Source organism: Camelus ferus, chromosome 30, assembly GCF_009834535.1.
Source record: "Camelus ferus isolate YT-003-E chromosome 30, BCGSAC_Cfer_1.0, whole genome shotgun sequence".
Lineage (NCBI taxonomy): Eukaryota > Metazoa > Chordata > Mammalia > Artiodactyla > Camelidae > Camelus > Camelus ferus.
The window spans coordinates 4,650,987-4,664,681 of record NC_045725.1 but is presented as its reverse complement, the minus strand read 5'-3'; the positions used below and the strand labels follow the sequence as shown (position 1 = coordinate 4,664,681).

Below are 13,695 nucleotides of genomic sequence, written 5' to 3'. Positions count from 1 at the left end.
CAGGGAACTAGAGTCAATGGCTTGTAGTAACCTGTGATGAAGAATGTACACGTATAACTGAGTCACTGTGCTGTCCACCAGGAGCTAATACAACACTGTGAATCAACTATAGTTCAATTAAAAGAAGTTTAAAAATAAATGGGAAAAAAAAGATCTGAAGGCTACCCTCAGTGTTCTGTCCAAGAAGCCATGGTCGGCATCCAACACAGGACTGGGTTTCAAGCCCACGCAGAGTGTGAAGGGAACAGTTCCCTCCGTGGCCCAAGCATCCATGTATCAGTATGCGGGATCCACTGCACACAGAACTAGTGCTCCTGGCGGCCATTAGGTTTGTAACATAAATCACAGTGATTATGACGCATAGTTGTACTTCCTAATTTAACAACACCTTTGAGGAGGACACAGGATGGTGACATAAACCTCTGAGATGACGTTACGCAGCTCTCTGCCTCCAGAATGAAAATGTGAACCTTTTCCCAGAACCAGAGTGGAAGGTTCTCCACAAAACAAAGTTTTGCCATCTGGGGACTTTTTCTTACAGAGAGCTTCGAGCATTTCTTTGAAAAATAGTTATGAATGTTCCATCATTACCTCCTCGTGAGAGAGGGAAGAGCCTCCGATGTGTGACTCGCACGGAGAGCACGTGGGAAACGGAAACGTCACGCGGCCACCCTAGAGCGCTGCTTCACAGCAAACCCCGCATGGCCTCATCGCTCAGGCAGAACGCAGGACGGGGCGGGCTGGCAGGTGAGCCATGCAGCGGTGGCCATCGGAATCTTATTACAGAAAGAAAGGGTCTTGTTCTGGGAAAATGGGTGGATGGGGTTTGTAAATCCGCAAAAGACACCACTTGGTATCTCATTCCGTGACAACCACAATTCGTGTGCCCTAATCAAAGGCAAGAAAGCAGGACGCGCCGGAGAAGCACAAGAGCCAGGGCGGCGAGGACCCCAGGGTGTAGGTTGTGTGTAAGTAAAAGACTAAGTGATTTTCACCACAGGCTCCACAGTCCAGCCACATCAGGCTTTAGCAGCAGAGCTCAGGCAACCATGAACTAAATTTCAGATCTGCAAATACCTTACTACATTAGCAACGTTAACAGAATTACAGATAAAAGGTACTCATAATCCCATGGCTTCAACAAACCAAACATGGCCACTAAGCATGTTCTTACATGCTCGTTATTTCTTCTGAGTCTAATGTTCTCATGTGAACATTTAGTTACCATCAGTCTTATTTTGGGTTTACTATTTCCACCAAGTCTAAATGCAATCAAAACGCAATCAAAACATCACTGCAGCTAAAATGGTCGAGTCCAGACACTCCGCTTTATTTATGCACACACGGCATGAACAGACTGCCCTTTTTTCTCATAGGGACAATCTTCCACGACTGAGTGAACTCCCCTCGGGAGGTAACTCAGATTTACTCCTCAGGCTTCCTCCGCTGGTGCTTTGAGATCTCCCTCAGCCCCCCTGTAAAACCAACAGAGGGAGGATCAGGTGGGACCAGACTTACTCGGTGCATCTCCTGGGGGGAGGACTCTGGCTAATGAGTCTCATTTTTCTTTTTTACAGTTAGTTAGAGGCAGGTGTTGGCACGACACGGCGAGAATACTCAGCAAGAGTTATCCAAAGAGGGAGCCCACTTCCTAAAACAGTGAGAGCCTGTGAGAGCTTCTAAAAAGGTGCCTGAACTGAGTGCCCACCAGGGATGTTGGCACGTGGAAGTACTGTCCATGTTGTCTTTTTTAAATAGTGGTAAGAACACTTAACATGAGATCTACCTTCTCAATAAATGTCTCAGTACGTAAGATAGCATCGTCCACTACAGGCACTGCATTGTACAGCGGATTTCTAGAACTTACTCACCTTGTATGACAGCAACTTTAACTCCGTCCCCACTTCCCCCTCCCCCAGCCCCTAGCAGCCACTATTCTACTGCTTTTGTGAGCCTGACTATTTTAGATCACAAACTGGAGTCATCTGGTATTTGTCCTTCTGTGACTGGCTTATTTCAGTTAGCACAATGTCCTCAAGGTTCACCCGTGTATGGCAGGATTCCCTAATTTTTTAAGGCTGAAGAATATTCCAGTGTGGTGTATACACCACACTTTCTTTATCCATTCATCTGTGGACGGATATCTAGATCGTTTCCATGTCTTGGCTATTGCAAATCACGCTGCAGAATAACGCTGCAGTGAACGTGGTGGTGTGGGAACCCCTTCCAGATCCTGGTCTCAGTTCCTTCAGATATACACCCAGAAGGGGGATGGCTGGATCACGTGCTAGTTCTATTTTTAATTTTTTGAGGAACTGTCACAGCATCTTCCCTAGTGGCTACACCGTTTTGCATTCCCACTCACCACGTACAAGGGTTCCAGTTTCTCCACATCCTCACCAGCACTAGTTTATGGGTGTTTTTGAGAACAGCCATCCAAACAAAAGCCAAGCTGTGTGGGATTTTGTTGCTTGCTGGCTTCTGCTGTTGAGTTATAGGATGCCCATCCTGTCTCCCAGGAGCTCTCTTATTTTGCTTTCCACACTTAGGTCTCTGGTCTAGCAGGAACGTGCTTCTGGGTGGGGTGTGGCTGGGCCCACTTGTCTTTCCTCCAGACAGCTGGCCTCCCACATCAACTGGGAAATCCCACCCTCCTCCCTGCTCTGATGCACCTTCATCACCAAACACGCGGGGTGGGTGTCTGCTTCTGCACTCTGTCCTCTGCTCCATTTGTCTGTCCTTCTCCTGCACCAAGGGCGCTCTCACACTTCCTGGCTTTATCCTAAGCCTTCCTCCGTGTAGGCAGACCCTGCCCCCTCCACTTCATAGTGACTGGGTGACTCTCAGTTCTTTATGTTGGAATAACCAGTTTCACTGGTCTAAGGCACAATTCTTTCAGACAGTGATATCCGTTAGGCAGAGCTGGCTTCATTGTGTGTATTATTTACATCATGCAGACTGTCTACTCGATGTCGTGTTCTGGAGGGTCACGCGTCCACAGTGCACGCAGGCGTGTGTGGCCCCAGGCGGGCCCGGCTTTGTGCACCTCTGCGTATGTAAGCTCTGAGCCTCAGCTCCTCATTGTACGATATCACTGTTGTGCCTTCCACCCCACTGGGTCTTCCTAGAGACACAGGGAAGCTGGGTGCTCGGTGCCAGGCACACAATAACCTCCCGATTTTTTAAAGTGAAAGTTGTGGTTATTAATCATGGCGAATTTCTCACTTTCTCCCCAGGCAACATGGAGTCAGTGAGAGACCACTGTGTTTACTCTCAAGTCTCTGGGCACTTCTCTGAAGCAGACACATACAAATAAATGTATTTTTTACACCCATTTCACTGTGACTCAATTGGATGACGGTATGTCAATTAGCAGACACACACACCTGCCTGGGGGGCAGTTCCCAGGGTTCACTGTATGATCGAGAGGCTGAAAGTGAAGGGAAGGGCTGACCAAGCCCAGCAGTCCGGGCTGAGGCTGAGCCAGCTCAGGAAGATGCTAAAACCGACGCCCCGAAAGCAGCCCCCGACTTTTACACACTTCCCTGAGCACGCGCCATCCCTGCGCAGCCTGTTCTGGAACAGAACGTAATTTTACGTGCCCCTGAAATGATGCGTGTGTGCGTCTGAGTCCCCGAGCAGCCGGCTTCTCATGTCCTGCTGAAGGCAGGGCCTGCTTGTAGCTGCCCCGTTAAGCCATTCTGGCCCCAGACCAGCCCTTCCTTTTCTGGGCTCCCACCAGTGGGAGATGCACCATTCAGCCCCCTGAACTGTGCAGCGCCCGTTCCCTGGGCGGCCCGCCGTCCCCTCTCCCTCGCCCGAGCTTGGTCCTGCTGCGCGTGCCGATGAGCACGGCTTTCGGCCCCAGTGCTGTCTGCAGCCGGGATCCACGTGAAAGCGCCCTCAGAGAGCCCAGGTGGTGCTCCTTGAAACCACCGGAGACCACAAAGGGCGCGCTAGGCGGAGCTTGGAGGCCGTGCTGTTCCGGGTACCTGGGGTGGGGCACCGACATGTCTGCCTGCAGTTTTTAATGCACGTTTGTTTAATTACAAGCACTGGAAAGGCATTTTTCACAGAGCGATTTTCCTGTGTGAACATTTCCTTCTGCAGCAGTTATAATCATTAGGCTTATAAGGAGGTGCTAATAAAAACAAGAGGCAACTACCAAGTCACATAAAAAACCATCTTACAAAAAGGTCAGTCAGATCTTTGGTCTGACTTTAAACCAGATGAGATTTTACACGTGGAGTACACCTGCAATAAAAATGCCCCTTTGCACACGTGGTGGGAACACTGCTGCGTGTGACTCACACTTGCTTCCTTCGCCAACTGCATAATGAAGTTTGCACCTCTTACTTTTCTTGAATTGATTCAACTCAACGAGCCTGTTCTCAATCCTCAATTCGCATTTGAGACACCCCAGCGTACCAGCTCCTCCTCCTTTGCAGACAAAATGGCTTCCTCTCTGACAAAGGAGTGTGATTAGTGAATGCTTTTATTTCACGTGTCTGACAACTTAATTTCAATACATACGGTACTAAGATGGCCAACCCCCAATACAGCCAAATTACTTACATTGGGCATAATCTGTGAACATTTATGACACATGGAACTAATACTCATACGGTGTTAGTATTTTAATCCTTCTGAACCTCCTCTTCCCCCACGTCCCTTCCTACAGCCACACGCGGGGCGGAGCAAGGCAGGCACTGCAGCAGATTGGGGGGGGGGGGGTCCGCCTGGCCCAGGCAGGGGGGAGGAGGCCGCACGTGCAGGAGCTGGGGGGTCCTGGCGGAGTGAAAAGCATCTCCTCGGGCAGAGCATCTGACCACAGAGGGCTGGAGCCAGCGAGGAGGGGCGGCATCGGCCAGAGGTGGGCTGCAGGGACGGGACTGCAGGGTGGCCTTTCCGGCCCCTCCACTGTGGACCCACCGTTCTTCCCTCTGTAACTGGGCATCTTGTGGAGGGCACTCCAAGCCTACGCCAGCATCTTGCCTCTCATCACTGTCACCACAGATTTAGCACCCACTGATGGTTCTTGCTATGTTTATGTCAAATGGTGAAGACGAAAACTTTTTTGAAAACTAAAAGTTGATAACCCCAGAGACCTGTGTGCAGCATTGCAAACTACAGCCTGAAGGCCAGACACAGCCTGCCGCCTGTTGTAGTAAATCCAGGTTTTGTGGAACGTGAGCCGGCCCTTCGTTTCTGTACTGTCTGCAGCTGGTCTCATCTCTATGGCTCAGCTGAGTAGCTGCAACAGAACCCATGTGTCCCACAGAGCCACAGCTCCTACTGGGCCTTTTACAGAAAAAGTCTGCCAACCTCTGCCTTGGAGAAAGGATTACGTTCATGAAACAGGTACAGAATGTCTTATATGGAACTAGAAAAAGAACTCTTATGTAGACCTGGTTCATCAAAATAAAAAAAATTAAATAGAAGAGTTGAAAAAGAAAACTGAGGCACTACTACAGAAAGCAGTACAAAGGACTAAGAGATGGAAGATGGAAAAGATAAGAGACTTCAGAGGATCAATCCAGAAAAATTTAAAAAAACAAAAACAAAAATAGAACAGAAACTTGTACACGAAGTCTTAGATTAAAATGACCCATAATGAATGCTAAAAACCTACTCTCAAGGCACATATTTTGAAATGTCAAAATACCAAGAGTAAATTCCAAAAGCTTCCAAAGAGAAAAAGGTCAGATCACATGCAAAGGAAGATCGACCCAAGTGGCATTACATACACCAACGACAACCACAGATAAATGCTCATGAAAAGTGTTTTCAAAGCTCTAAGAAAAAATATTCCTCATCCTACAATTGGTAGCCAATTAAATTATTGGACATTTTCAGAAATTCATGGATTCCAAATGCACCTCTCACACCACTCCCTTCAACAGCTATAGGGGGATGCATGCTACTGAAGAAAGGGTCTGCAGTGGACCCTCAAATAACACGGGTTTGAACTGCACGGGTCCACTTAACACTCAAGTTTCTTTCAATAGTATATACTACTACACCACACGATCTGAGGCTGGTTGAATCAACAGAGACTGAGGGACCTAGGATACCAAGGACCAACTTTAAGTTATACTCGGATGGATTTTCCACTATATCAAGGGTCAACTCGAGCATTGTTCAAAGGTCAACTGTAACTCTAGAATGAAGATGATCCACAAGATTCACACAGGGAATGTCCCAGGATGACAGCTGTCCAGCAGGGCTAGAGAGAAGATTAAAACAAATAGAGGCAGAATTTCAAGAATGAAATAGCTTGGGGGAAGTAGTAGTTCAATTCAGAGGTTATTTGATATGTTTAAGCATTTAGGGGAGGAAAAAAAACACTAAAAAATCGACCAACATATGAAAATCTGGACCTAAATCTTTAAGGAAAAAATCTAGGTGCATTGAAAACCAATGCAGGTTAAAAAAGAAGGCAATTATTAATCCAAGAAAAATATAAAGTTATAAAAGAGAGAAACATCACTGGGAACAAAATTAGTCATAGTAACAAACCAGAACAACGTATTTTAAATTGCAGTGATTATTTGGTCTGTTTCAAGAGGAGCAGTGTAAAAAAGCTGTATTTTATCTTCTGTAAATCACTACGTGCTAAAATCAACAAATCCAGAAACACCTACAGAAGAGTATTTAGAAACATGGATACAAATACAAGAAACTGCTTTACAAAGCTAACTATTCTCTCAACCAATGAAAGGGCCAGCGGGGGCGAGGGGGAGGCTTGCAGCATCGCTGAGTCACGTGTGCTGTGAGCACGTGGCTTTGATGAGACTCTTACACATGCTGTGACTGTGAACACCTCGCTTACCCTCCCCAGCCCTGGCCAAAAAACACCCCTTCAAAAGTTAGCCCAGATGGGAAGGGCTCCACATTCATCTATCCCGGCCACCTTGGGGCTCACACAGCTGCTGCACTTCCCTTAGAGCGGCTTCCACTGATGCGACAAACAGCTACTGAGGACAGATGACAAGCCTGGCGCCGCATCAGGTGCTGGAGAAAGAGCAGCGAACCAGATAAGGAGGCCCTGCTCCCGGGACCCGCCGTCTGCGACGCAGACCAGTGCTGTGGCCGTGAGCCCCGTCTTCGGGATTCCCAGCTGTACACTACCCAGCCTCCCACATCCTCCGAATATCCTCAACTGTGGACGAGGACGACAGCTCTCACTTCCAGCATTCCCAGGACACCTAACCCAGCGGGCTCAAAGAGTCACTGTGCACTGTTCAGTGGGTATCTGCAATTCAGTCCTGCAGTCCTGCCACCTGCCCCTCCTGACACCTCATCCTCTTCTGTCTCGGCTCACTGCTCAAGCCTCTCCACCCCCAGATCTCACCCAGGTGGGGCAGGTGCTCCACATCCCCTCTTTGGTGAGACCACAAAGCAGCATCGCCCTGTGCTCTCAATGTTGGACAGAACTCAAGTTCCTCCCATCCCAGCAGCTGCAGCCCAAGACCAAGGAGGGCGGGACGGGGAGGGCACTTCCAGAGGAGGGATCCTTTTCAGCCTCACATTTCTTGGGTCAACAATCTAACGTCTGTCCCAAATCCTTTATCACTGTCTTCAAGCCTTTATTCTATACACACACACCCCTCAAGAGAAAACGGATCAGATAATAAGAGAAGGATGAGAAACTGAGGAGGAGTTTAAACACACATGTTCCCCTGCCGCTGCCCTGGGGGGGAACACACACATTTCAAAAATCACTGAGAATAACATTAAGTGAGAGATACAAATAGGATAAAAACTAATCAGTACAATCCAAAACAAAATTTAGAACCAAATTTAGAACCAAATCCCTGAAAAAATATGCTTAGATCACCTCCATTTGAACCCCAGGTGTCTGCCAATTCCCCTAAAACATGTTGGCCTGTCCTGGCCCCCAATAACACAGAGCTGGGTGTCGTAACCGTATCTGCAGCACACTTCACTCTTCTGAGGAATAACAATTTCTTCTGATGATTTCAGATTCATCTTTCCTTGTGAGGTAGATCATCTGTTTTACTTTTTTTTTTTAATACTGATGTGGCTGCTAAACGCCACGAACGTGGCACTTTCTAATTTTAATGAATACCATGAAGTTCATATCTAAATACATTTTCTTATTTGGGGTCCTAACCAGGAAAGAAAAAAAGCCTAGGTATACAACACACACACACACAGTGACCACGTGCTTAAGTAGAGTGGCTTGTTTTTTAAGTTGTAAGAGCAGAAGAGAAGTATCTTTTCTTTTTATTTTATATGAACTTCCACTGTGATGTGCTATTTTCATGTTTTTAAAATTTAACTTAATCTTCTAAACATTCACTTTAAAATGACTCAGGAATCATTTTGATGATTTTTCATTTTTCATGTGAAATAAGAGGACATCGAACAGACTATGGCTTTATTTTAACTTCCAATACCAAGAACAAAACTGGTTAGTCCACAATAAACATGTAACAGTAATGTGCCACCTGCTGCTAACATTCAGTATTTTGTCCCAAACCAGCGGTTTATTTTGGCCACGCTCAGGTAGAGCACCAGGCTGACGATAAAGTACTCCTCCGTCTCCTCGATCCACACCAGCTCCATGTGCACTCTTCCTTCCGGGTCCACGTAGTCAACATAGTACGTCTGTCCCAGGAAATGAGGGCCGTCAGGGGGCCCGGAAGAGGCTCTCATACAAACCGGGGAACTGAAACACCAGAAGGGTTTCCCACACTCATCCAAAAGAGTTATGTCCATTACAGAGCAACTCTACAAAATAAGCACAAAGATTTACAAGTGTAAGGAGAAAATGGCCAACTAGACTGATTTAATAAATGCAGAGCTGAAGTCTCGCCAGGAAGGGTGAACAGGAGTTGGGTGAAAGCGGGAACAGCATATGCAAACACGTGGAATACTCCACATGGCTGGAACGGGGTGGGGCGGGGCGAGACTGAGGCTCAGGAGGGCGGAGTCGGGGGTCAGATCAGCTCTGTCCATCACTGGACCCGGCCACCCACATGCAGCGGCCAGTGCCAAAAAAAGGCAGGTCAGACAAAGGAAGGAGAGTGGGGGGATGGGGCGAAAGCAGGGAGCACAGTGACGGGGCAGCGGTCACCATCCCACACCAGTGACCAGACAGTGAGAGCCCCAGTGACCAGTCGCAGTGATTCAGAGGAGAGAAGAAATGGAAGAAACACTTATGGGACAAACCGAGCAGAATCTGGTACTGGAGGTGAGGGAGAAGGGGTCTCATGTCCTGTTTTCTCTCCCACAACAGAAGTGCAGGATCTAAAACACCAAGTGAACAGACACCACTCCATGGAGACATGGGCTGGGGGAGGAGACAGCTGGAGACACTGACAATTATTAATACTATTAATCAGCTATATTTTACATTTATTTTTAACTGTGGTAAATGCATCAGTTCTCCAGCTGAACTACTGTGAAGTCCAAGCTCAGTGGCATTAAGTCCAGTCACACTGCTGTGAACATCAGCACCGCCCACCTCCAGGGCTCTGACCACCCTGCAAAGCCAGAACCCCGGACCCGTCAGACAACAGCTGCGCACTTCTCTCCCCCAGCCCCTGGCAACCATATCCTACTTTGTGTCTCTAAGAGTTTGATACACTAGGCACCTCGTGTAAACGACTCCCACAGTATTTGTCCTCAAGGCTCATCCATGCTGTGGCTTGTGTCAGAATTCCCTTCCTTTTCTGAGGTGAAATAATACTCCACTATCTGTACGCACCACCTGTGCGTATCCCTCCATCCACCGATGGACACCTGGGTGCCTTCTGCCTTTTGGCTACTGTGGATGACGCTGCTGTGACCGTGAGTGTCCAGTGAGAGCTATATTGTTTAGCACATTTTAGGTACTGGACACTAATGCAAGCAGTTTACACGCACTAATTAATTTACTTCTCAAGACGCTGTGAGGTAGGAGCAAGGCTGAAACCGTCTAACACCTTTTCAGGTGTGTCTCATTTCCCATGACTTCTGCCCTATGCTAGTGTTTTTTTAACTGGAATTTAAATGCTTACTTCTAGAAATCAGCAGAAACTGAGCATTGATCTCTCTATTATACGCATACAGACATGCTGTCAGTGTCTCTATACAGATAGAGACAGTGCCGATATCTGTCTAGAGAGAAGGGCAGAGAACCCCAGGCATGAGCATCAGCACAGCTTCTGGAGGTCTGCACACGTGGAAACGTGGTCATGAGCACTGGCCATATGGGCTTCTGTATGAGCCATCAAAAAGGGTCTTGACTCAAAAAAATGCATATCTTAAATTTAAGGGACACAAACATTCCAAAATTGAAAAAACCAAGATGGCTTAACAAGTGACTGGTGTGAACTGGTTCTCACCCAGGAGGAGACCCGAGTGAGGAGCCAGCCAGCAAGAAACACCCCGAGTCCCGCAGCAGTGTGCAGACCAGCAAGGGCAGCAGGAGCCCCGCAGAGACTGGGCCTCGCCCTCTGACGCCTCCCCAGGTCCTAGAACAACGAAGACCAGGCTGATGAGAGCCCGGACCATCGCCCCTCTGCTCCGGGCGCCCCAGGGACCACAGCCCCAGGCGGAGGGGAGGGGCTCCCCAGGGGCAGGCGCCCTGGGGCTGAGCACGGGAATCACAGCCAGCACTGGAACAAGTGGCTGTCAGCACGACCCTCTGAGGGCGGAAACTCCGTGGCAAAACCCCAGATTACTGAGCTGGCACAGGGTCCCGCGAAGCTGGGCTCCCTCTAGCTCGTCGCCCTTCATGATCTCAACCACTGGGTTAGCAGTCCCTTGTCTTACCACTTAAAACCTCACCAAAGCCAGCAGCACAGAGCTGGTGTTAGAACCAGGTGCAGGAAGGGCCATGAGAAGAGAAGGCACCACCCAGAGGCCGACATTTCAGGGGCAGGCCAGGGGAGGGCGCCACAGGGAAACCAGGAGGGAGGGACGCCAGGCGAGCAAACCGCTCACCCTCCAAGCCCCTCAATGACTGACTCTCCTGCCTGGAGCCTTCAGCTTCAGCACTGGGAGCTGACATCTCCCAGAACCGCCTCCATCTGAAAGTCCATGCTCTCTGGTCCCTGCACACCCTACAAAGCGCTGAGCACACAGTGGAAACACAAAACCCTCTAACAGCTTCCAAACAACACTTAAACTGAGATCCAGATTCTGTACCGGGGTGGCCTGCCCAGCGGGAGCTGCCCCGCTGCCTTCCCAGCAGCCCTCCCGCCGGAGGTCCAGGGTCCAGGCAGCAGGGAGCCAGGTGACATGCAACACCGCATTTAGGCCCTGGCAGGCACAGGCAGATGGAGGGGTCCAGTGGGCACACAACCTCGTGTACAGTCCTGGGGGGGGCACAGGGGCCTCGGCTACCACCTCCTCCTGGAACCTCACCCCTCCTTCTGCACCCTGCCTGAGAGCCTCCTCTTCCTTTTGGCTCCTTCTCCATAACAAATGGCTTCTGTCCCTCTGGGGGTGGGGGTGGGACGGGGGATGTTTTCAGAACCTCCATCAAGCCTTCCTCCCACTCACCCTCCATCCTTGTCCTCGAGAGAGCTACTTCCAGTTGTCCGTCCCCAGGTTGGTCTCCCTGGGCTTGACTGTGTAGGCTGCACACCGCAGCAGTAGGCACAACCCATCTTCCTGGGGGCGGGGAGTCAGCCCTCCTTGCCTGCACCCTCTCACCAGTGACCTTGGCCAGATGCAGAACCCACTGTCTGGGGAGGGCACAGGCCTGGCCCACACAGCAGTGGCATCTTCTCCTGAAGGGTTTGATTTTACAGGCATCACCTTCCTTCAGCTCCACTTGACAGCAATACTTGGCAGCAAGCTGGCCGAAGCATCTTTCTTAAGGGGGTGGGGGACAGCCACCTGCAACCCCTGACCCTGAGATGTGCCCTTAGGGGTGCTGCCGACCTCAACTCTCCCTGCGTAAAGCAGAGCCAGAGTCACACTGGAGTATCTCGCTTACATTAAAACTGATGCCAAGCTCCATGCAGATTTAGAAGTAACATCAAAATAACACCACAAATGCCAAGTCATGAAAGAAAAAGCGACAGGAATAAGGACAAGAAAAGCCTCACCAAAAGAATCACCATCAGTCGACGCCCTGAGAGGATCGGAGGGCAGGCAGACCGGGAGAGCGTCCGATGCTGACCGCACCGGACACTCAGCAAGCAGGTCTGCCGGCCGCTCAGCACGACTTTGCAAGACAGCAGGGGGACCACTTACAGAGCAACTGCCCTGTGTGGAGCCACCATAAGCATGTCTACATGTATTTTAAAACATAATCTGGCTTAAGAAACAATGACTTGCCTAAAATGTGATTTTTTTTAAGTTGAATAATCTACGATATAAAATATCTGTTTCCTGGAACTTACAACTGCAATAAACGTTAAATTGGTGTGTGAATAATTAAGATGTTTTTGAGTAAATGCTTTTTGCCTGGTCCAAGCTGCAGCTCCGCTCTTTCTCCACAAAACGAGCAGCCGGAAGGGCTTGGACGGAAGGCAGGGTGCGGCCAGCGCTGCTGGGAACCGGCGCTGCGTGCACCCACCCTCCCGGCCACCACGCTAGGTGGAAAACAAAAGGCGCTCAACAGGCATTTGAAAAATCAATCAACTGACTGTCACTGGCTTAGAGCACGTGCACAAATCTTCAGACACCAGAATAAATGTAGGATTTTCAAAGCAGCATCATACATGTATATCAACAGACACTTTTATTATTAGCAACATACAGGTTATTTTAAGAAAAGAAAACAAATTACCTTTATACAGCCATCAAAAATATTAGTTTTCCAAGAAAGGCCAACTTTTCCAATAAGAGGTACGTGTTCGACGTTATTTTTAGAACTTATCACAATGAGCTTCGCATATTCATTTTCTATGTATCCTGAAAAGATGTAAGAGTTTTAACATTACTATATACCAATGCAGGACAACAAGTCAAGACTCCTCAGGTTCGCTGCCCAGTGAAGGAAGCTCCCATAGCTACATACTGGTGGGGGTGGGGGGACCCCAGCAAGGCTGACTCGGGTGTCTGCCGGAGGCCAGGGCGGAACCGCAGCTGCACTCCAGAGGCAGAGAAACGAGCGCGCCCCAGAGTGAGACCCAGACGTGCCTGAGCACGGAAAATGGAAAATCCAATCTGTGGAGCTTAAAAAAACAGATGCCAGATATTGCACAGAAAAGGCACTAAGCATGAAGGAGAAGGAGAGAGATGTCTGGAGAAACGAGGGGCGAGAGCAAGCGGATGTGGAAGAGATAAGGGAAGGAGCCCAGCACACGAGGTCTTGGCACAGCGTGCAAACAAGCAGAGACCCTGGCACGTGCTGACCAAGAGCTGAGACCAGAGTCCGGGCCGCGCCGGCGCAGCTGGGAGCTGACCAGGGGCAGCCGTGCTCCCGAGGCCCCGGAGGGGGGGGCGGGCAGGCTGGCTGAGCCTCACATAAGGGTGCGCCCCAGGCACGCACTTCAATGCATCCTGAGGAGGGAGCATCACACGTGACCACGTCGGAGTCTTTGCCCGCACGTGAGTCGCAGGCAGGCAGGTGGAAGGAGAGTGGAGAAGAGCCCACGTCCTTTGACCCCAGGCTGTTTACTTCACAAGACAAGACAAAACCAAAGCGAAGCTGTCTTAGGAGCCAGAGCCCCATTCTAGAATTTCTATATGGTGTCCTCGCTTAAGTGTAACCGAAAGATTGGGAAC

The 13,695-nt window shown here is 49.4% G+C and overlaps 1 protein-coding gene across 2 annotated transcripts in view; it reads right to left on the bottom strand.

Annotated features, from left to right (window-relative positions):
• Positions 1-8,387: 8,387 nt before the first annotated feature.
• The window catches only part of FBXO15 (F-box protein 15), an 85,938-nt gene continuing 80,630 nt past the window's right edge, over positions 8,388-13,695 (bottom strand). For both annotated transcript variants that reach the window (XM_032470639.1, XM_032470640.1), the window contains exons 9-10: positions 12,755-12,879; positions 8,388-8,757 (exon numbers count right to left, since the gene is read on the bottom strand). In XM_032470639.1, the coding sequence (XP_032326530.1) occupies positions 8,488-8,757; positions 12,755-12,879 (395 nt within the window). In that variant the 3' untranslated portion in view covers positions 8,388-8,487. The remainder of the gene's footprint in view (positions 8,758-12,754; positions 12,880-13,695) is intronic.